The 22338-nt window shown below is 35.2% G+C and overlaps 4 protein-coding genes across 5 annotated transcripts; all 4 read left to right on the top strand.

Annotated features, from left to right (window-relative positions):
• The first annotated feature begins 6723 nt into the window (after positions 1-6723).
• Positions 6724-8867, top strand: LOC9305764. Its single transcript, XM_021017944.1, has 4 exons — positions 6724-6859; positions 7329-7482; positions 7571-7837; positions 8040-8867. Exons 2-4 carry the CDS (start codon positions 7357-7359, stop codon positions 8679-8681), a joined length of 1035 nt encoding a protein of 344 aa, XP_020873603.1. The 5' UTR covers positions 6724-6859; positions 7329-7356; the 3' UTR covers positions 8682-8867.
• Positions 8868-10537: 1670 nt separating this feature from the next.
• LOC9305763 (CASP-like protein 1F1) lies at positions 10538-12128 on the top strand. The gene is made up of 3 exons (XM_021018117.1): positions 10538-11067; positions 11530-11644; positions 11752-12128. Exons 1-3 carry the CDS (start codon positions 10886-10888, stop codon positions 11965-11967), a joined length of 513 nt encoding a protein of 170 aa, XP_020873776.1. The 5' UTR covers positions 10538-10885; the 3' UTR covers positions 11968-12128.
• Positions 12129-14472: 2344 nt separating this feature from the next.
• Positions 14473-15727, top strand: LOC9305762 (acyl carrier protein 4, chloroplastic). Its single transcript, XM_002869645.2, has 4 exons — positions 14473-14700; positions 14876-14962; positions 15051-15173; positions 15377-15727. The coding sequence occupies exons 1-4, from the start codon at positions 14641-14643 to the stop codon at positions 15515-15517; spliced, it is 411 nt and encodes a 136-aa protein (XP_002869691.1). The 5' UTR covers positions 14473-14640; the 3' UTR covers positions 15518-15727.
• A 2143-nt stretch (positions 15728-17870) lies between these two features.
• Positions 17871-22203, top strand: LOC9305761 (coiled-coil domain-containing protein SCD2). 2 transcript variants are annotated; one of them, XM_002869644.2, is made up of 16 exons: positions 17871-19043; positions 19145-19226; positions 19309-19350; positions 19439-19501; positions 19597-19646; positions 19723-19750; positions 19893-19967; positions 20103-20213; positions 20289-20349; positions 20708-20821; positions 20909-21027; positions 21128-21197; positions 21285-21326; positions 21501-21541; positions 21628-21754; positions 21851-22203. In XM_002869644.2, the coding sequence occupies exons 1-16, from the start codon at positions 18007-18009 to the stop codon at positions 21976-21978; spliced, it is 2190 nt and encodes a 729-aa protein (XP_002869690.1). In that variant the 5' UTR covers positions 17871-18006; the 3' UTR covers positions 21979-22203. The 2 variants fall into 2 exon arrangements, with proteins under 2 accessions (XP_002869690.1, XP_020873280.1); XM_021017621.1 differs by having other exon boundaries at positions 17872-19043; positions 19139-19226.
• Positions 22204-22338: the final 135 nt, after the last annotated feature.

Here is a 22338-nt window from a genome sequence, read left to right as displayed (position 1 = left end):
GAATCGATTCAAAATAACCAGTAGATTTTGAAATGATAATCAAAGCTTGACGACGAAACTAAAGAAAAATAAAAACCGGGAAAAGGAGTTCTGTTGTTGACCAATCAGAGACCAAAAGACTGGCTTTTGTGGTAAAAAGCAGATTACGTACAGAACAATTTAGCGAGTGGTATGGAATTAGGGTTCAGAATATTTTCTTCTTTTTAGGATTAGGGTTTGTCTTGCAATTTAGGATGTTATTGGACATCTGTTTAATTTATGGATCTGTGTGAGTAGTGTTTGAGTCTCACATATGAATCCTTACATTAACACGTGCATCTATGAAACTTCATGATAAAGTCCGAACAAGTTTTCATTAGGAGCGAGATCTGTTTTGACATCTTAGAAACAAACCTTAACATTAATACGGAAATAAAGACTCGTCAAGAACAAGAGTAGATGATAAAGAAGCTAAGGGAGGAGGAAAACAACTGAGATAAGTAGCAAAAGATAGCATTTCATACTAAAAGAAAAAGGTAAAAATAGTAGACACACAAAGATGCCCGGAGAAGTGGTTGCTTGTGTCACTAACATGTGAGGGATGAATCTACTGTGGGGGTGTTTCTGGTAGCTCTACCGGACTCGGAGGCGGAGATGGGGCCGGGGGAGGCGGAGGTGGTTCACGGATGGTTAAACCTGGCTCATGCTTGGGCTTACCGTAGTTCAAGAAGCCACCATCAACCCACTTCTGCTCATCCATTTTCTTTTGGGTCTCCTCTGGTGTCTCACTCTCAACCTTCTTGATCATCTTCTCATTCTCAAAGGAAGTGTCGCTCCAATCTTTCTCCTCAGACATTTTTTCTCACTTTCTCTTTTTTTTTCCAACTTTAGTGTAATGTGGGTGTGAAGAAAATGTAATAATCTTACGTATAAATAGACGAGGAAGGAGAGGTGAGCAGAGATATTAATGTGAGGAAGGAGAGGTGGGAAGAGATATTATAAATGTGTGTCGATCTTAATCGCTTTACTTTGTGGTGGGATTGTTTTAAGATTTTCTTTAACTCGCAAAAACTTTGATTATTTGGGTTAAAGAACATGGTTTAATCCCGTATATGCCTAACCCAAACGGTCACTAGCTAATTGACGAGGCATCGTATATATCCCACAGTCTAGTTCGCACAATATTATTTTTAATAAACTCATTTTTTGTTTATACCTTTTTTTTTTGGTATCATTTTTTGTTTATACTTTAATCTGAGACCTTTCTTTATGTTGATGGTTAGATAGAAGGTCATGATCAACTTTAATGTAAAACTTCTACATATGCTCTGCACACTTATTTCTCTGACTTTCTAGTTTCAGCTTGCTAAATAAATGGTCTTAAACTTCTTCTTATAATTTATACAGCTTGGATTCGAATCTCACAGTTTCTATATTATTTTCTTTTTTATCATGATGTAGAGGCTAAATGTTACTGTACCAAACTACCAACTTTATATAACTGTGCATTTTCCTAAACTTTTGTTCATAGTTTCATTTCCTTTTGTTTTGTGTTCTTAATCAACATCATATCCACGTGTGGTGAAATTGTTTGTTTACACGAGCTTCACTGTATGATACCACTCAAATATTCAAATGTTTATGGTATATTAGGTGACTTCTAATTATGGGTTTAAGGTTAAACCAGCGAAATTCTATATATTAAAAATCACGAACAGAAATCTGATTAATGGAAGACCAATACGCGGAGACGAGATTTGATCTTTCTACTTAATTCAATAAATCTTCTGTATCGTGGTGGTTTTTGTGAGATTATGAATCCCAAAGATAAGATTATGTTGAGACTATAATCACAACTTGATTATAGAAAATGTGAATTAGATTATATGTTTTACTATATATACTTGTGGAAGCTTTTTTATTCTTCCAATGTGGGATAAAATGCTCATTTTAACATATAGTCAAAATTACATGATTTCTAAGCTTCCAAAGTCTCCACTTTGGATCCTCATTTCTCATTACAAAAAATCTAATAACCCCAAGATCCGGTCATTCCGGTAACAGACTTCACCCGGAAAGTTGCCAGAAATTGGGTCGAGCCATGTGTCAAAATTTATGTTCCAACAAAACCAAGTTAATCAAAGGCCGGTTATACCGAGTTAAGTCAAAAGAGAGAAAGGCTTTGATCGAAAGAAAGAGATTGTTTTCATTCCATTAAAATTAAAGGATGAAACAATGTTAATTTCTGTTAATTACTTTTTCGGTTGTAACAAACTTTACGCTTTTGAGTGGAAGGAGCTCTAGATCTTTCTCTCTTTTATCATAATGAAATTGTTGACAGAAAGTTCATAAATTAGATTATAAAGTTACTATTGGACCGAATCAAGCCTTTAATATCGGTATTGGGCCGAATCTGGCTTTTGATATCAGATCTTTGATTAGAATCGGATCAGACCTTTGATTATGGGCTTTATTAGATTTAAGTATCGTATTAGGGTTACTGTACCGTAACTAAGTGTATATATATATATATATATATATATATATATGTATGTACCCGTCTTATGATTAATAACAGAACCATTTTCACAAAAACTTAGAGTTACACATCGTAATATCTTAACTCGTAAACATCTTAGTTGAGTTTTTTTTCTTCTTCTATCCTGGGCAACAAGTTAGCCAGTCACTGTTTGGACTGAAAGCGTTTCATAATTAATGAGCATACTCATATCCATGTAACGATTTGCACAATGGTTGAGGCATGAAGTCTCGGACCTGATTGGCAAGTGCTTTAGAGTCTTTACAAAACAAAAAAATTTCTAAAGATTTGAAATACATCCAATCAAGCTTTAGAAGCTTTTGCTTTTTTTTTTTTTTTTCTCACAGCCAAAATATTTCCTTAATTCATTTTTTTGGCTGTAGAAAGCTTTTTTTTTCCTAAAGCACATAATTTTCAACTTTCCAAAATTTTAAATTCTACAGCCAAAATACTACAGCAATAAAATTTACAGCCACAGCAAATAAACCTACAGTCATATTTCTATAGCAAAAAATGTAAAGCTATGCATTTATTCCAGCACACGCTTGTCAGCTTCGCCACCATGTCTCACATTCTGTATTTGCGACGTTTTTATGACCAAGTAGTCCCAAAATCGAAGTTTTCTTATAATATGTGGGTAGTCATTAGTCAAAGCATCAACCCTTCCCATGCATGCCTTTTCCTTTTCTTGCTGCTCAAGTTTCACCATTTTGCTTACCCGTTAATTTCTTAAGAAAAATCAGCTTAAAGACATGACAATTAGAGCTGATTTAGATCTTCAAAAATTATACATCGCTTCCAAATTTCCAAAAGCTATTCTCAAATTACAAATATGACTATGAGTAATTCAAATCTAGAAGAGGTATTGACATAACCTGATTTTAATTTTCGTTTACTAAATACAAAAGCAACTCTAGACCTTAATTTCCATGGGATAACTAGAGTTTACAACTTGTTAGCTCTCCCACCAAGTCATCGAACGTTAAATCGAGGATTTACACTAAGGAACCGAAGCATTTCAGGATTGTTGGCGACAGAGGAATCCACATACTGAAGCCCTGAATTTGTCAGCCAAAAACCCCAAAGAGGTTAATACAAAAAAATATATAAGAAAACGAAAAGAAACCCCAATTTCAAAGATATCATGGAGACATGGACTAATTAGGCTCATCACTTGGACTCATAGTAAGGAAATTATTTTTATTGGGCTCAAAGGTCCATTGTTATATATTTTTTTTGGAAGTTTTTTTTTTTTTTTTTTTTTTTGACAACTTTAGATCGACAAAGCCCGATCCATAGTCAATCCCTACTACGCGGGGTAACGCGACTTAGTGGAGTCGAACTCCGGTGGGGAAGGCGGAGTCAAATGGACTTAATTTTTTTGGAAGTTAGTCTTATTATGTTTTACCAAAAAAAAACTTATTATTTTATATTAAACTATACTAATTAGTAGTGCAGGTATTAAAATATATGTTTGAGACACTTGCGCCCATCCATCGCAAATTGATGCATGGTTTTCCGAGACCAAGGGTTTCATGGAATAGGTGTGGTGGTGGTATGGACATGATCTAGCTTCTTCTTTTTTTTTTTGTTAAAATAAAACACTAAAGTTATGCAAGAGTGCACGGTTGTGCAACTGTAGCAGAGAGATATGAGCTTAGAACTATCATAGCTAGTTAGCTGTTAAATTATATCTACGATAAGTATGTTTGATTTGTGGAGTACTCCTAGTCTAAACAGTAAAATAAATAAAGCAATAAAGATAAACACAGTTAAGCAAAGGAGGGCGTGAGCTTAGAAAACCTTTCTAGAAGCTTGTGCTCTCTCGTTCCTTGAAGTAATTTGCTAAAGCTTGAAGCAATGCCTTGACTAATGTTCCACCACGTTTCCTTCCTTCTCAGTTCAATATTTTTCAGTCACTTAAAACCAAAGCTTTGATCTCGTGAGTAATGTCTAAGCTCAATATTCTTTCTCATCGTCTCATGTTATTACTGTAGTAATAATTACGAGCAAATGTGTAATCCGGACACTCATATTTTAGTCAAAACAGTTATTCAATATGAGAAAAACATCTTATCCATATCATTAGTTTTCTCATCTGAATATATGTTTTTTAGTTTTTTGGGGGGCAAATTCATCTGAATATGGTTAAAATCTCTTAGAGCAAGTCCAATGGTAAAGTCCTTAAAAGGACTCTTAAACATTTTTTTATTATAAATTGTGATAATTTTAAAATTAAGAGTTTGTGTTGAATCCTTAAAATTTTCATTGTCCAATGGTAGAGTCCTTAAATGAGTTTCTTAAAAAAAAAATTATTTTTAAAATGAAAATTATAAACATTTTTATTTGATAAAACTTAATAATTATTATAATTTTCTAAAATTTTAAACATACAAAACATAAAAGCATATAAAAAATATAAATCAAAAACCGGAATAACGATTAGTCGTTAGCTTAATTCGTGCCAAATTTATGCCATATATGAATCTGAGTCTTAGTAAAACTTCATTCACAAAAACAAGACTTTGGCATTTAAACAAGAAAAAAAGGATAAATTTTTGCAAGACAGAAAAATAAGTGTCGCAGAATAACAAAAAACAAAAGATAAATTTATTTTTGGCTTCTATATTTTTTCTTCACCCAATCACAAAACAACACAACATGAGTCCTTAACAAATCCTAAAACTCTAAACTAAGAAACAATTCTTAAGCTAAGAAACTATAGTATCTTGTTTTCATTAATTTTAATGATTTTTTAAGCTAAAGATTTCTTAAGAACTTCACTAAGAAACACCATTGGACTTGCTCTTAGACTTGTCAAATCGACAGTCACTTGCACACCCTTGGCGATGACAATTCTCTTGTTTTTTTTTTAGAGAAATACTACTATTCATTAAAATCCCAAAAAAGGGTTTCATTAGTTTACAACTTGCACCCATGGCAATGAGTCAATGACAATTCTCTTGTTAAGAGTCCTGTCTAGCTTGTATCTTACTATCTTAGTTACATCTCTTCAAATTTGCCCAAAAAAAAAAAAAGTTTCTCTTCAAAAAAATTGAAAGTTTATTTTGGTAATATTTTCATTAGTTTAATTTCAAAATATTTAATTCTTTAATGGGTAATATACCATTTCTCACTTTTTTTTAAAAAAATGATTATACAAAAAATAATTACGTCACAACATTTATCCAAATTTAATATTTCAAGTGAAGAAAAAACGATTCCTCTATATATGCATGTATTGGGACTTTTTAAACAAATATAGAGTTACCTTGTAAAACATGCTTTTAATGTTTTATGATTAGTTAACATAAATAAACGGTACTGTACTAAAACGTTTACAGTTTTTTTTTTTGTCGTCTAGATTTATTATTAATTGCAAATTATGAGAACTGTTACATAGACGATTTTACAACTGACAATTCCTTCCGACCCTTACTAGATTCACGACAGACTACACTTCCTTCTTCGTAATATTGATGAATACCTTCAATGATCCACAATCTGGCGACACTTCATTCTCTGCGTAGAATCCTGGCGAACGGCTATAATTGTACATCGCTGGAGATCTCTTGCACACTTGCTTCCATTAATCTGCAAATTTGTTAATAAATCGCAATACCTGGGATTCGAACCCCAGACCTTTTGATGTAGAAGCATTAATCAATCCTTGGTCAACCAATAGGTCAAGGGGGCTTCTACAAACGTTTACAGTCTTCCATAAATTAAATAATATGTTATTTCAGTACATCTAACGTCCACTCATCAGCATAATCATTCCGCGAATCGATCCATATTTTTAAAAATATTATTTGGGATAAAGCAGGATCGGAGATGATAAAACTTTACTTTCCCATCCCCTTGACAAATTAAAACCAAATTAGTCATAAACCAATCTTCCTACAAGAAAACCGGAATTTAATTGGGGTCAACGAGGAGGAAACACGACGGAATGAGAGAGAGAAATTGTTGGCCTAATTTTTGTAGGACACAAAGAAAAGTAAAACGTTTGACAAAATCGGGTTGGGAATTTTAATAGTAGTATTCAAAGAAGGCATGCATATTGCAATAATAATGTGCAATTTGTCAAAGTAGTGGGCTGCGAGATAGAGAGAGAGTGCGCGTGGTCAGCACGAAGAAGAGCAGGTACACCAGCTAGCTTATAATAAATCTTTGGTCTTAAAGAGAATCAAACGCCATCTATCTTCTCCACATTACCACAACCACCTAACCTTTGCTCTCATTCACCTATTTTCTCAAACCATCTCTCTCTCCTTTAAGCATATTTCATTTCATCGGAATTGTATCGTTCCTCACACACGCCTCTTCTTTCTCTTATCCGTAAGTTTTCTCTATCTCTCTGTACCCTTTTGCCCAAATTTGTGCTTGTGATTTCGCATTGATCGGTTATGCTAGATCTGATTTTGGTTTAGTCGTTTGGAGGCTCTCTTTGAATCACTAGACTCGTAGTTTTACTGATTTGTAATTCAAAAAAATCCCGAGTCTTTTGACGAATCCCGTGCCCATTACACGATTGCTTTCGTTTTGGGTCAATTTTGTTTTATTGCTTGTGTCAACCTTTTTGCAAGTTTCTTTCTGTGTGAAAAATGATTCCTTTTGAAACATGCGATTGTTAATGTCTTTGAGGTTCTAATATCTGGAATAACATTTGGGTATAATCGTAGTATTACATCAAAGCTAGCTTGGATGATGTATGTTTCTTCAGCTTCTAACCCCATTAACTAGCTTTGCTTCATTAGCTTTTCATCTCGGTTTCTAGCTTATGATTCCTTTGTTTGTTATTGTTCAGATTCTTGTCCTTTCTCAGCTCAACGAGAATGGATAATTGTACCGGAGAAAATCCCATGGCTTCTCAGTTGAACATTCTCCGATGCCCATTCTTGAGGAACATCAATGAGCCCACTAACCTCTCTTTTTCTTCATCCTTGCCTTTTCCCATGCCTGTAAGTAACCGTCTGGTGCTTCATTCTGTATTTGATATTTCTGAAACTGCATCGAGATTCTGATCTTGTCTCATCATATCTCCTATAGGCAAGAGCAGGGAAAGGACCTATATTTGAAGATGGTCCCAATTTTGATACGGCATTTAGGCTTTTCCATGGCCAAGATGGAGTTGTCCCTCTCTCTGACACCGCTCTAGCTGAAGCGCAGAAGCCTCTGCCTGTATTCCATCCACTTGCTGCTAAGGCGGCCACTATTAGTCTCTCATCCTTTGGACCTGGAGGCCCTTTTGGGTTTGATGCATTTTCTGACATGTTTAAAAATCAAAAGAACAAGTCTGATTCATCCAATAATAAGGTAAAGGTTTTATGCAGTTCTTGTTCAACATGTATCTCTTAAAACTGATTTGCATAGTTAAAAGAAAAATGTGTCTAAGGAAATAGTCCAAAGCTTCTTAGATTGCTTAAGTATGCAATGTGTTGGCTTATGAGATTAAAAAAATTCAAGATATTTCTTTTGTCTTTCTTAGAGCACCGCTTACTTGTTGTTTCTCTTTCAGGGAGGAAACCACGAAGCTATGGGCGACGAATGGCTTAAAACAGGAAACTGCCCAATTGCAAAATCATATCGAGCTGTAAGTGGTGTGGCACCGCTTGTGGCAAAGATCCTGCAACCCCCTCCAGGAATGAAATTCAAATGCCCTCAAGCAATAGTCACTGCTCGAGCAGCGATATCAAAAACACCTTTTGCCAAGAACCTTCGCCCACAACCTTTACCAGCCAAAGTACTAGTGATCGGGATGCTGGGCATGGCGCTCAATGTGCCTCTAGGTGTTTGGAGAGAGCACACTGAAAAATATTCGGCAGCTTGGTTTGTAGCTCTTCATGCAGCGGTTCCATTCATTGGAATACTGAGAAAGTCAGTGTTGATGCCTAAGACAGCGATGGTATTCACAATAGCAGCATCAGTTTTGGGACAGGTAATTGGGTCAAGAGCAGAGAGGCGGAGGCTCAAGTCGGTGGCTGAGAAGAAGTTGACACTGGAGGTACCAAATCCGTCTTCTGTTGAAGCAAATCAGATGCAATTTGCGGGAGTTTCGTCGGATGGAAGATGCAGCGATAAAGTGGTGATGAAGTGGAATCCCATGATGCTTGATGTTGCAAGTCCTGTGTCTTCAGGAGCAGCTACTGTTGTCTGCTAAACAGATTTTGTTTTTCTGGAAGATTTTTATATATATAATTGTTTTTCTTGTATTTTTTCGGCGATTGTATTTAAAAAGTTTCTTAATGTTTGAGAAAAACAAGAATAAAGCCATTTTTAAAACTGTTAATTGTATTTAAATGTAAAAGACTTGTCTGATTGAATAAAAGGAAAGAAAAGTTGGAAATTTGGTGTTTAAATTTGGTTTTCAAATATGAACAATGTTGTTGATGAGAAAAGTTTGAGCTTTTTTCAAATGAGTCGTTCAATAGTGCTTTATGATCGTGATGACATTGCAAGAAAAACACAAATACAAAGTTGCTAAACATTTCAAAACGTCAGTCAAAGTGGTTGATGGTGTAGTGATTAAACATTGCATTTCGTGATCACTAGTTTGGGTCCACTCTTGCATCCTTGCTAAACCTACTCCAAAAATTGGTAAACCTACTCTGAAGTTGGGAGAACTAGTCTATAAGATTTTTAAAAGCAGGCCACTTGGAAGGAGAGAAACCACTTATAAAGAGTTATTAAACTTTCGTTTTTAAGATAAGTGATTATGGAACGTTAAACTTAATTAAGTTTCCTAAGCTCATAACCTCAATTACCATCAACTCTCATTTTCTAGAGTAAAGTTATCAATCTATATGTATTTTATCGAATGATTTCAATAAACACCTAACGCTCAAGGATTACCCTACGATCTGGACTGGACCTAGGTTATCACTTATCAAGCTAGATATAACACTAACTCATTAATCGAAAGCATAGTGATCTGAATGAAATGATCGAACAGACCACTCCAATTAAACCATATGTTTAATTAGAAGAAGAAAAAATGAAACAAATGGATTTTATCAAAAAAAGTTGTATATTTGGATTACGCCAACTCTTACAATTTTGCTAGTCTCCTAGCAAGATGTCATACAATGCTTGCATGTTTTGCTTATAACCGTACGTGTTCTTTTGTTATTTCTTTTCTAGTATTGTAATTGCGTCGTCGTACAAGAAAACTTATAAGATGCGTCGGAATTCGAAATAAAACAAATAAGGTTGGAATGTATCACATGATTTTTATACGTTTTTACAATTTCTGATAAGTGCCCCTTGGTATGATGGTATCGACTTTGTTTACAGAAAGCTGAGTTTGTTTCTTTTCCGAAAACTAACAATGTAAAATAATGTTAACAACGTATATATATATATATATATATAATGATAAGAAGAGAGCTTAATTTTGAGTGTAACAAATTAATTAAAAACTGTGTCTAGTTTAACACTTAAACAAAAAAAATGCAATTTAAATATATTTTTTTGGTATAACCAACCCTGGATTATATTCATAACAATTTTGTACTATGAGAGTATAAAAGATAATAGTAAATATTTAATGATAAAGTCCATTACATTTCAAGAAATTAGAAAAGAAATAATTTGACTGAAAAAAAATCTTTACAAACAAAAATTTAAGTCTTAATATATTATATTTATGATGAAATATCAAAATTTTGTATATAAAAAATATTTAATTTAATGAAAGATCACACTATTAATGGGTAAAAAACAAAAATACTAGGTAATCTTTCATGAAAGATTAGAAGTTCTATTAGTTATATTATTTTACCAAATTAGAAAAGCTAAAAAGTTAAAACTAATTAGTTTAGTGAAATTATAAGTACTGTAATTTGTTGTATTTAGTGAAAGAATCAATGCTTTGGGTATATAACTTATCATTAAAAACAAAAATAAAATTTGTGATCTTTGTTACCATAGTATACACAATCTATAAACAGAAATTAAGATAATTTATCTGAAAAGTGTTTTCAATTAAAAAAAACAACAATAAACAGAAAAAAATGAGGTGTATATACAAAGATTTATTACCAAATTTAAAGTATTCAAACAGAAAGTACCCATCTGTTTAGGCAAAGGATTCGATCATCAAATGTCCTACAATATCTTGTTTTGCGATCTCACCCACAAATTTATTTCCTATAAATTCTCTTCCTCTGTCTATCTCTTCTATTCAAACCCACTTCTTTCCTCTTTCTCTTGTCTCCGTGGAGTTTTGGAATCTTACACAACAACAACAACAACAACAACAACAACAACAACAACAATATCTTTGTCTTTACTGCATTTTTGGTCCTTTGTCTTCTTACCTTTCTAACAATTATTAAGAAAAGTAAAGCTTGAATTTAAATAAAAATGATGGGAGACAATGAAGGAAGAAGAACGCCGCTATTGAATCTTGGGGTTCAAGTGTCGATGAGAGTGTTAATCATCGGAGCTGCAATGGCCTCGATGTGGGTCATGATCACTAACCGTGAAGTCGCCTCTGTTTATGGCATCGCTTTTGAGGCTAAATACAGCTACTCCTCTGCCTTTAGGTATATTTTCAAATTAATTCTCGTTTTTTCTATCACCAGCTATTGCTTATTTTATGAAGGTGCAATGATCTAGTTATTGAACTAATTCACATCTGCATGAAATATCACCATTCACGTTGAAATTATGAAGATAACAGATCACACAAATCCGGTGAAAAAGATTGAAAATATGAACAATTTTCTTTTAAAAAACATCCCTCACTTATAATGTAGGAAGAACATGTGGGATTAAATCATAATTTTGCATTCATCCATATGACCATATCTCATTACCATTATTTCCTTGAAACTAAAGCAAAGAGAAACTTAGACCGTGTGATCAGCATCATTGTGATGAGAAGATACACCACATCTTACTACATCATAGTTCATATATAAGCTTTTTTCGATATCCTATATATAGAAACTGGTTTGTGAAGTAAGAGATCTAATGATAAAAGTGTATGATTTGATGTTTGACAGGTATTTGGTGTACGCACAGATAGCTGTCTGCGCCGCGACATTGTTTACCTTGGTATGGGCTTGTTTAGCAGTCCGCAGAAGAGGACTTGTTTTTGCACTCTTCTTCTTTGATTTGGTAATTACTTTACATGTTTTTGATCTAAATATTTTAATTTCTATACGTGAAGACTCTTTATTTTTTGAATTAGCATCTTGAAATGGGTTTGATATTTTGATGTACAGCTTACGACTTTGACGGCGATATCTGCTTTCTCTGCGGCCTTCGCGGAAGGTTACGTTGGGAAGTACGGTAACAAACAAGCCGGTTGGCTTCCGATCTGCGGTTATGTGCATGTTTATTGCAGTCGTGTCACCATCTCACTCGCTATGTCCTTCGCCTCTTTTGTCCTCTTGTTCATCCTTACGGTCTTAACTGCCTCCTCTGCTCGTCATTACTGATTTTCTTACATTTAATATCATACTATACAATTCCTTCTACTCTAAGATCATTCAGTCTTTGTTATATACTTGGATTTCATGAAGTGAAAAATTGATTTGATATTTTAGAATGAAATTGTATGATTCCTTGTATGTATTTATCTTTGAGACTTCTTCTGTTCTTTGTTGTGCTTAGTCTCCTATTTGTTTGTCTTGGAGGGAATACAAGAAACAACAAAGTATTGAAAAAAAAAACAAAAAACGAAATATGATCTTGGTAATTAGAAGAATGAGCACTTTTCTAAAACGTATAATTGTACAATAATCTTTTGCCACCAAAAGAGTTACTCCCTCCGTTTTCGAATAGTTGTCGTTTTAGAGAATTTTTTTTGTTTTTAATTAGTTGTCGTTTTCAGTTTTCGATGCAAAATTTATTACTTTTTTATTTTTTATATTTACTTTTATTATGCAACTTGATTTACTATTGGTTAAATTATGTTTAGGTAAATAATTAATAATATTTTATATTGAAAAACTAACAACATTAATAATTTCTTGATTTGTATGCATATAGTTAAAACGACAACTATTCGAAAACGGAGGGAGTATAAACTAGTAACATGTTTCAAACATGATAAAACACAATCTTATTACTTAACTTTAAATAATAATAAAAAAAACTTTTTCGAATATATGAAAAAAGAATAATAGAATTACATGGTTTTGAAATATCATATTTAAGTGCAATTAGAACTCTCATATATTTTACTGAAGACATTAAAAATGTATTTTGTCTAATCAAGGATTATCCTAATATCCTAAAAAATAGAAGAAGAAGAAGATGTCAAATATGGTTTTACATATGCATGGTAATGACTAATGTATCAGATCCTCATAAAATAGACCATAAATGGGATATGCTATCTTAACAAAAGATATCACACCACATTATTTTGGTGGTCCGATATTTGTAAAAACTTATTCAAACTATGCTGAAATTATTATCACCTTCCTTCCATGAAGTGAATAGAAAATCTATGTCTCAAATTAATTAGTCCATTTATTCAAGCAAAAAATATAATACGTTCCAATGTAGAACAAACTTATAACATAAAAATAATGTTGCATGAGGTTATTACACATTTACACTTAAGAACGATATCAAGAGGCAAGAGCGAATAGCTAAACATATTCTCCAACTTTAATATTCACATACAAAGAAACTTGAAAAGTTTTAAACACCGATGTTCTGCAAAAATGTTTCATACCACTTCCACATACTTCTCGTAAATAGGTTTTTAGCAAAGCCAACATAAAAGAAAATGCATAAGAGAATATTACAACAATATAAAAATCGGACAATCGTTCCTCTCTCTTCTCTCTCTTCTCTCTCTTCCTTTTCTAGATCTAGGATTTTCTCGCGGCCGCCTTTGTTAAAGAGCTTCATCGACGGAGGTTGGGTTAGCGGCTGAAGCGGTGGTGGGTGCCTCTCTTCTCCGGTGGTGTGTGGTGTGGTGGATCTGTGGTTTCGATGCAAATCGGTGGCTCTCCTCACGGCAGCTATAAGATGATGTTCCTCCGTGTCTGCTGGTTAAAGGACGCCGACGGATTGGAATAGATTCTTTAGGTTCGGCGGCTTGTGAGTTGTAGCTCCGGTGAGCGGCGGAAGTCGGACTATGGATCGGTGGGTTCACCACTTTGCGAAGGGATTAACGGTGGTTCTTTGGCCGGATCCTAGATGGCGAGCTGCGGGTGTTCCTTGGCCGGATCTTGGTGGAAGATGGTTCGTCTGAGCCAACGACTCTCTTCCGCCGCCATGGCTGGTTTTTCCTTCGCCGGATCTGAAGTAAGGTTTGCTCTAGGGGAGGTTTGAGGGTGGGCATCGGTGGAGGTGAGGGTGAGTTTCGATTCCTTCTTCTTGCTAAGTTGGGGAGATGAGGTATTGGGGCCCGGTTGTGGCGGTTTTCCCTTTTCCGAAAGGAATGTTCCAGGTTTGGCTTTTTCTCAGCGATGGTTTGCGGCGGGGTTCGCTAGCTCAATCCAAAAACTTGATGTCGAGGTTGTAGCCACAAAGGAGCCGTCCTTGCTAGCGTCGGATCTAGAAGGCGAAGTTCGTGTTTTCCGGTGTATTGCACGGAGCTGATCTTGTTTTCGCTGGTTTTCGTTTTGGGCCTCTTCTATTTTGTAACCGTGGTTGGTCGTTTAGCCCAACTTTCATAAGCCCATTTGGGATTAATAAATTAAATTTTAAAATTAAAAAAAAAAAAAAAAAAAAAAAAAAAAAGAAAATGCATAAGATATCTGATATCATCATCAATGTATGATGGATTCCAAAAGAGAATGTTATCATCATAACATTTGCATCCCATTAGGCTCAACTAGATGCAAAAGAATCAAGATGGGCCCATTGAAGTAACTTGCATTTTGGACTGGGCCTGTCCTAAATCACTTGGCAACTACGGGACCCACATGAACATGTGCCGAAGATAGGCCTGAATCCCCGAGAACAAACCTCCACTACAAAACAGAAGACTTGTGGCTTGCGTATCATATAATACGACGCCGTATCTCTACTTGCTTGAACAAACTCAAACAGATACATCTTAAGAGATTACACCTTATCCAACTAAGACTAAGAGAAGCCATTTTTATCTTTTGGTCTCTGAGTTGTGTATTGAGCTTCATCTCCTTCAAATGGCTTCCTTATCAACCACTTCTCTAAGCTTCAAAGCTCCGTCCACAAGAATTTCTCAGGTGACTTTTACAATTTCTTCTCTTGAATCTCAATATATAGTTTGGTTGTCATTTTAGAAGTCATAATAATCTCAACCAAACATTTCTCTTTAATTAACTACATCTTGAGATTCGATTTAAGGTTATATTTTTCAATTGTAACGGTAATTAAGCGTCGAATGCTGTAATTGACCAGGTGTTAAGGAACGCCTCAAGTTTTCAGTCTGTGACCTTTGGTCGTGTCACGTCTTCAAAGAGCCTACGTCTTCAAATCAGTTGTGCAGTAAGTAAACATTTTGTCTGAAGCTAAAATTTAAATCATATGAGAAATGCGATAAGTTGATTGTAGTAACGTGTGAGTGTACCTACAGGCGAAAGCAGAGACAGTGCAGAAAGTGAGTGACATTGTAAAAGAACAATTGGCTTTGTCCGCTGACACTCCGCTCACTTCCGAATCCAAGTTCTCTGCTCTTGGTGCCGATTCTCTCGACACCGTATGTTACACACTCTCTGTTTCATATCACTGTCATGTTATATTTCCTCTGTTTCATACTGATGTCATGTTTAAGAATTAAGCCATCTTTTCCCGTTTAAAGTAATGTCATTACATTTTCAATGCATTTCTGTTCTGATTGGTTAATACTGTGTTATAAGTTAATAGTTAGTCGTTAATATAGTTGAATGAATATGGATGCAGGTGGAGATAGTGATGGCGTTGGAGGAAAAGTTTAACATTAGTGTGGAGGAATCTGATGCTCAAAACATTACGACGATCCAAGAGGCTGCTGATTTGATAGAGGAACTTGTTCAGAAGAAACCCGCTGCGGAAACTTCCTGAACCGGCTATCTTTTTTGTATCTGACCTATTCTTGGCTTCAGAGCGTTGTATTACGGTATATTAGACGGTTTGTTGTTTTTTTTTTTTTTTTTTAAATTTTGAGAGCTAAGATTGGATGTTGACGATGAGACAACTTTGGTACGTTGAGATTGATTCTTTGTGGTGATTGGTCTTGTGAAGAATTTATAAATGTGTTTTGTTTCAGTACCACCTGAATTGGTCTTTACTATATTTTGAGTTATGACATCGTTTTGTTAGTCGTGGTTAGGTTAACTACCCTCAAAGAATGAAAACGAGAGTTGATTTCCGGTAACTACTTTGGAATTGGGTAGTATCGGGTAGGGTAAAGCAGATATCTAGTGTCTACTCAAATAGAGCGGGTGTAAAAACACTACGGGGGTGTATTCAATAAAGGATTTGAAATGATTTGTATTAAAAAGATAAATCTTATGTTATTCAAACATGAATTTTAAAAATCTTTTTAAAATCAAGTGTTATTGGATTAGTGATTTTAAAATCTACAATCAAATCCACTGTTATTGGAAACATTTTAAGTTGTGGATTTGAAATGACTTGAGTGATTTTTGGTGGGATTTCAGAGAACATCTTAGTTAAAAATTCAAATATCTAAATCCCATGGTTTAGGTGGGATTTGAGAGAGTTTTGATATCAAATTCCCTAATTCACCAAAATTCACCAAAATCATCTCAAAACTCATTAAAAACTCAAATCACTCCAAATTCTTTCTTCAATACACCCCCCTACCTAAAAAATATGAATTTAGTTTGACTTGGATAGGTTTTTTTGGACAGTGTTATTTGGATTCTCGAATTTTTTTGCGGTAATATCAAAAATAGTGATTATAAGGATATCTTCAAAACTTTTGAGTAATTGATTTTTCTTTTATTTCTGAAATGAATGTACTTATGTACTTAATTAACCTAACTTAAACTTTATATGAATGAAATAAAATGACAAAGATTCTAAGTCTTTATTTTTTTTCTGATTAAGTAACCCCATCTATTCTTAAATTGCAAAATCTTTATCCTAATCGCAAGCACTGCAATTGCATAGATGATGGTAGTGTAGACAATCTTCTAGCCGCTTCCAAGTTGCAAAGTTGCCACATCTTAGTAGATATTGTAGACGATTCGTACAATCACTACATATCCCACACTGAGATGATACCACCTCCAATATTTTTATATTTATGGTCTTTGCTCACTTTTGCTTTGAGTACAAATATATTCACTCTATAACAAATAATCCTCCGATTATATTACCCAAATAACCGGTGGTTTGACAAACTATGTGTACGTAGAACCACAAAAATCTAAGATTTGAAGTTTTCATGTATCTTGCAACCACACATGTAATATGCATGACAATTTCTCAATTCATTGTGTTAACAAATCTTGCTTGACATTCATCACCTCATCAACATACTCAAGAGGATATTCGTAATTCCTTTTATTTTGTCTCTCGGCGGATACGATTAAAATTTATTAAAAATATTGTCTTCATTGAAATTGTTTGTATAGATATAAAATTTAATGACAATTTCGTAATCGTTGATTGAGAATCACAAAATTTATACAAAGCACTGTCATGAATCTCAACCAATCATCATGAAAATATCATTCAAATCGATTAAATATAAAATAAATCATGTTAAATATGAAGAATAAAGAGAAGAGTTCATTACAATATTAATCACAAGCTTTAAGTGATCAATCCCTTACGGTAAACGAAAGAGAATATTCAGGTACTAGAAAATTTGGAAAACATAATACTCCCTCCGTGTTTGAATAGTTGTCGTTTTAGAGCTTTTTTTTTTTGTTTTAAATTAGTTGTCGTTTTAAAGTAATAATGTAATTTATGCCAATAACTACCCAAATTACTCTCATTTTATTGAACACAAATTATTTGTAAATAATTACTTGTCATTTTTATGAGGTTAATATAGTCATTGTATACTTTTTTTTAATTTGTCCAAATACAGTTAAAACGACAACTTTTCAAAAACAGAGGGAGTATATGTTAATATATATTTTCTTAATAATATGATTTGTACAAGAAGTGATCCTCGACGTGGTACATTCATAAATCTACGAAAAACCAACACTACTTCACACATAAATATTTTTCACTTAATTAATATGATAGATTTGGCAACAACAAAAATAATAACTGTATTTCAAAATTGAATCGATAACTAATTATATTTATTAATGTACCCAGTTTTTTTATTCGTGAATTAATAAAAGAGGTTAAAAAAATAAAAAAATAAAACAATTACTAGTGATTTTAAAATTGTACAAATGGGTTTAGTTGAGAGAAAAAAATTATTAAAGAAATGGGTCCCACGTTCTCTCAACTTCCTCTCCCGCCACGATTCGGTCCACGCGGATCTCTCGTTTACATCTTCTCCCTTCTTCCTCAGCAGCTCAATCAATCGAAAAGTCCTTCCCACCTTGTTGACTCCGTCGATGGCGAGGAGACCAGGAAGCTCGGCTTCTTCTTCACCCACGATGTCTCCGTCGCATATGATGAACAGTGGCGGAGGAGGAATCTCCGGCAAAAGCACTCTCCGGAAGCAAAACGCCGCCGAGCTGCTCGCAAAAGTCATGGAGAAGCGCGACTATGATTATGATTACGATGATGAAGACGGAGGCGAAGATCTCTACCAGGTACATCTTCCGCCTCTTACTCAGTCTCGAAGACGAGATGATAAGCGTATTGGTAAGGGTTCAGTCAACGAGAAAAAGGCTCCGGCGAAGAAACCGGTCATACTACCGCCGCCTAAATTTGACGATGAATCCGAAGATGATGAAATTAGAGCTGATGTTCCCCGGAATCCAGTGATAGTTCCTAAAAAGAATGCTAGGGATCCGATAAAAGCTCCGGCGACGAAGCCGGTCGTACTTCCGCCGCCTAAATTTGACGACGGTGATGAAATTATAGCCGATTTGCGCCGGATTCCAGTGGATATTTCTGGAAGGAATGCTAGGGGTCGGAAAGAAGCTCCCACGGTGAAACCAGTCGTTAATACGCCTAAATTTGACGATGAATACGACAGTGATGAAATTACAGCGGATGTTTCCCGGAATCCAGTGGAGATTAGGGTCCCGGTCAGAGGGAAAGTAGCTCCGGCGGTGAAACCCGTCGTTCTTCCGACTAGATTTGACGATGAATATGATAGTGATGAAATTACAGCCGAGGTGTCCCGGAATCCAGTGGGGAGTAAAGGTCCGGTCAGAGGGAAAGTAGCTCCGGCGGTGAAACCCGTCGTTCTTCCGACTAAATTTGACGATGAACTCGACAGTGACGAAATTGCGGCCGATGTGCCTCGGAAGCAAGTGGAGATTCCTCAAAAGAATGGAAAAGGTGCACTCAGGGTTAGAGTTCCGGCATATTCACGTCGGAATCCGTTGGATGAATTTGAGCAGAACGGAGAAGAAAAGCAAAATGTTCAGTTTGATGTGCCTGCAAAACAATCGGAAGCTCAATTAAAGTATAAGAAAAGGTAAAATTGGAGTTTTAATAAACAAATTTTTCTCAAGTCCTCAGCTTCTCTTGCATGTGTTGTGTTTGACGAAATTACTGGGAACGAACGATTAGTTTCAGGTTTCATACTGCAGATATTTTAGCATCTAATAACTCTAACCAGCAGGAAGATGATCGAGAAGCTTCAGCCCTGCGTGATGAAGTAGGTGGTTCCTAAAATACTAGAATACTATGTTGGTTAAATCATTGATCTCTCATTTGAAACCAACTCATTATCATTGCAGTTAGATATGCTTCAAGAAGAAAACGATAATATTATGGATAAAGTCAGTGTGGCCTCTCTCTCTATCTCTAATATAGTTCGTTATTTTTTTTTTCTACTTGATGTGTATATTCTTTGAGTTACATATGCAGCTTCAGCGCGCTGAAGAAAGACGCGAAGCTGCAGAAACAAGGGCTAAAGAGCTCGAGAAACAGGTGTTTATGATATCCTGTATAGTTTACTTTTGTAGACATGTATGCTTATTTACAATGTTGATGGTTACTTTTAAGCTTGGTATGCCTTGCAACAGATTGCTTCTCTAGGTGAAGGAGCAAATTTTGATGTCAAGCTCTTGAAGAGGTTTGCTTTTCTTGACTTTATTATAGCCGTCATTCACAATATAGGGTTTTTACGAACTTTGCACTGATCCCTCCAGGAAAGAAGCAGCACTGCGTCAAAGAGAGGTCCGTAGTGCATTCATATCTAATGGATGTTGTTGCATTTGTTCTTTGCACTATACATGTCCTTTATTTTTCTGCTAGCTTGTGTTGGCGTTTCCTTTGACAGTAAAGTTATTGAAAAGGAGATATATCAATCTATTTGCAGGCAGCATTAAGGGCTGCTGAACAGAAAAGAGATGGGATAAATAGAGAAAGTAATGCACTTAGTTCAGAATTTCAGGTACAATGCTCTGGTAAACCACTGGTAGTCTACTCAAACTGGTACTAAACAGTAAAGTGTGCTCTAGACTTTATTATATAAACCTTTTAACTTGACAAGGGAACAATCATCTCTTCTTTGTTGTGTTATGGTCAGAGTTTGAAAGATGAAGCAGAGAAAGCCATGGAACAGCTCCAGGAGGTTGAAGCTGAAACAAAGTCTCTTCGGACAATGATACATAGAACGATTTTGACTCAAGAAGAAATGGTTCGTTCACAAACTAAACTAGAATTTTCCCAGCTTCTTTATTTGATTTAATCATATGATTGACCAATCTTGCAGGAGGAAGTTGTTCTTAAGAGATGCAGGCTTGCTCGCTACTGGGAACTAGCTGTTCAACATGGTAAGAAATAAGAAAATTTCTCTCTTCCTAAAGATACAATCGTTCCTTTCTTTGGTAGGTATTGATTGATAAGATGAAGTAACCTGTTTGTCTTAATCTCTTGTTAAGAGTTCAAAGGGTTTTGAAGACTTCACAAATTGGTCCTGATAAGATTTAAACATGATTAGAGCATACGTGTTCCATTCGCTTAATGTACTTGTCTACTAGATTGTATACTGACAGGGAGAACAGCTATCAGGTCCTAAATAGCTGATCAATAATCTCACGGTAGACTCAAATAGTGGGTTGATCAACAATATTACTTGCAACCCTTATTTGGAAATATTTACTTATGTACACCTCGTTGGGTCACTCTTAGGAATATGTGAAGATATAGCCACATCAAGATATGAACATTGGTCAGCTTTAGCTCCTCTTCCCTCTGAAGTTGTCCTTTCCGCTGCCCAAAAGTCTGAAGACTCCTGGCAGACAGGTTTGATCTTCAACTATCCTGCCAATATTTCCCACAAAGCATTTAATTTTAGGATATAATAGTAATTGATAAAATCACATCTCGCAGGTGGTAGCGATCGCACTTGGAGCAAAGTCGTCAGTAATTTCAGTGATCTGAATGGAGAAGGAAACATTGAGAGTATGCTTGCTGTTGAAACGGGATTACGAGAGATAGCATCCTTGAAGGTTTATGCACACATTTTCATCCCTGAATGTGATTTAGTACTGAAAAATCTGTTTCCCAGAAAATACACATCTCATGCATATCATTTTCTGGGCCTCATAGGTTGAGGATGCTGTAATGCTAGCACTTGCCCGGTATAGACAAACAAATGTGGCCCGACAAGCCATCACTGGTAAATTATATCTAAAAAAAATGACTGGCACATAAAAATACTGATGTGATGTTATACAACAGACACTCATGTCATCTTAATATCCAGATCCCAGGGTGCAAGGGGAACCTAAGTTCTCTGAAACATTTGGTGAGTCACATCCTTAAACTGTTTTCGTTACTATCTAGAGAGAGTATCATATAAGTAAACAAGCCTCTCAACAAAACCTGTTTTCTGGTGGTTCTTCATCTATATTGTATTTGAGTCTTATGGTGAAACAGGAAGGGATTATTAACGAATGTTTCCTCTGAATTTTGAATGCAGAGTTGAGTCATGATGAGCAACAAGATATTCTCTTTAAAGAGGTAAGTTACATCTTTACCGGGAGAGTTTAGCTTTTAGTTAGCAGGATCATATTCATTTACCCAAAAACATATATACATGTGTCTAGGCATGGCTGCTGTATTTCTGGAAAAGAGCTAAAATTCATGGCGTGGAAAGTGATATAGCGGAAGAGCGTCTTCAGTTCTGGATCAACCGACTCGGGCAACATTCATCTTCACATGATGCAGTTGATGGTATATTTATCACATTGAAGCTAAATCAGTTAAAGACTTAAAGTAAAGAATCTGATTCTTTTTTTTTTGTGTGTGTGTGTGTGTTTGTTGGGGCAGTGGAAAGAGGAATGAGGGAGCTAAGGAAGCTTGGAATAGAACAACAATTGTGGGAAACATCTCGTAAAGAACTCATCGACTCCTCTTTTCTTCCTTCTTATTCCGTTTCTGACTACAATGACGAGTAACCACCTCTAATGTCTTCTTTGCCTCCAATTTCCTACATTCACTACACACGCTCACATAAACGCATATACACACATACACACACATAAAGGTTATCAAAATCATATTTTACTGTTCGACAAAGGTTAGAACAAACAGAGAAGTGTTCAGATTGTGTTCTTATTATTGTGGATAGTTTTTGCTTCCATATTGTTTACTTGTATAACACTCTTCATGACCTTACCCAATACAAGTTTTTTGAGAACAAAAAGCTGAATTTCATATAGTGAGGGGCAAAACTCTAACTTTCATATAGTTAGGGGCAAAACTCTAAAATTTATTGTAAAAAAGGTCGAAACGTTAAAATATGGGAAATGATAAAG

Source organism: Arabidopsis lyrata, assembly GCF_000004255.2.
Source record: "Arabidopsis lyrata subsp. lyrata unplaced genomic scaffold ARALYscaffold_7, whole genome shotgun sequence".
Lineage (NCBI taxonomy): Eukaryota > Viridiplantae > Streptophyta > Magnoliopsida > Brassicales > Brassicaceae > Arabidopsis > Arabidopsis lyrata.
The sequence above is the reverse complement of the archived record's forward strand: the minus strand, read 5'-3'. Positions and strand labels throughout refer to the sequence as shown.

Coding starts and splice junctions, on each gene's coding strand:
- LOC9305764 (XM_021017944.1), top strand. CDS start 7,357: ATGGATAATTGTACCGGAGAAAATCCCATGGCTTCTCAGTTGAACATT. Junction 7,483..7,570: donor CCTTGCCTTTTCCCATGCCT/GTAAGTAACCGT, acceptor TATCTCCTATAG/GCAAGAGCAGGGAAAGGACC. Junction 7,838..8,039: donor CTGATTCATCCAATAATAAG/GTAAAGGTTTTA, acceptor TTTCTCTTTCAG/GGAGGAAACCACGAAGCTAT.
- LOC9305763 (XM_021018117.1), top strand. CDS start 10,886: ATGATGGGAGACAATGAAGGAAGAAGAACGCCGCTATTGAATCTTGGG. Junction 11,068..11,529: donor AGCTACTCCTCTGCCTTTAG/GTATATTTTCAA, acceptor GATGTTTGACAG/GTATTTGGTGTACGCACAGA. Junction 11,645..11,751: donor CACTCTTCTTCTTTGATTTG/GTAATTACTTTA, acceptor TTTGATGTACAG/CTTACGACTTTGACGGCGAT.
- LOC9305762 (XM_002869645.2), top strand. CDS start 14,641: ATGGCTTCCTTATCAACCACTTCTCTAAGCTTCAAAGCTCCGTCCACA. Junction 14,701..14,875: donor CGTCCACAAGAATTTCTCAG/GTGACTTTTACA, acceptor GTAATTGACCAG/GTGTTAAGGAACGCCTCAAG. Junction 14,963..15,050: donor GTCTTCAAATCAGTTGTGCA/GTAAGTAAACAT, acceptor GTGTACCTACAG/GCGAAAGCAGAGACAGTGCA.
- LOC9305761 (XM_021017621.1), top strand. CDS start 18,007: ATGGCGAGGAGACCAGGAAGCTCGGCTTCTTCTTCACCCACGATGTCT. Junction 19,502..19,596: donor CTAAAGAGCTCGAGAAACAG/GTGTTTATGATA, acceptor GCCTTGCAACAG/ATTGCTTCTCTAGGTGAAGG. Junction 21,028..21,127: donor GAGAGATAGCATCCTTGAAG/GTTTATGCACAC, acceptor TGGGCCTCATAG/GTTGAGGATGCTGTAATGCT.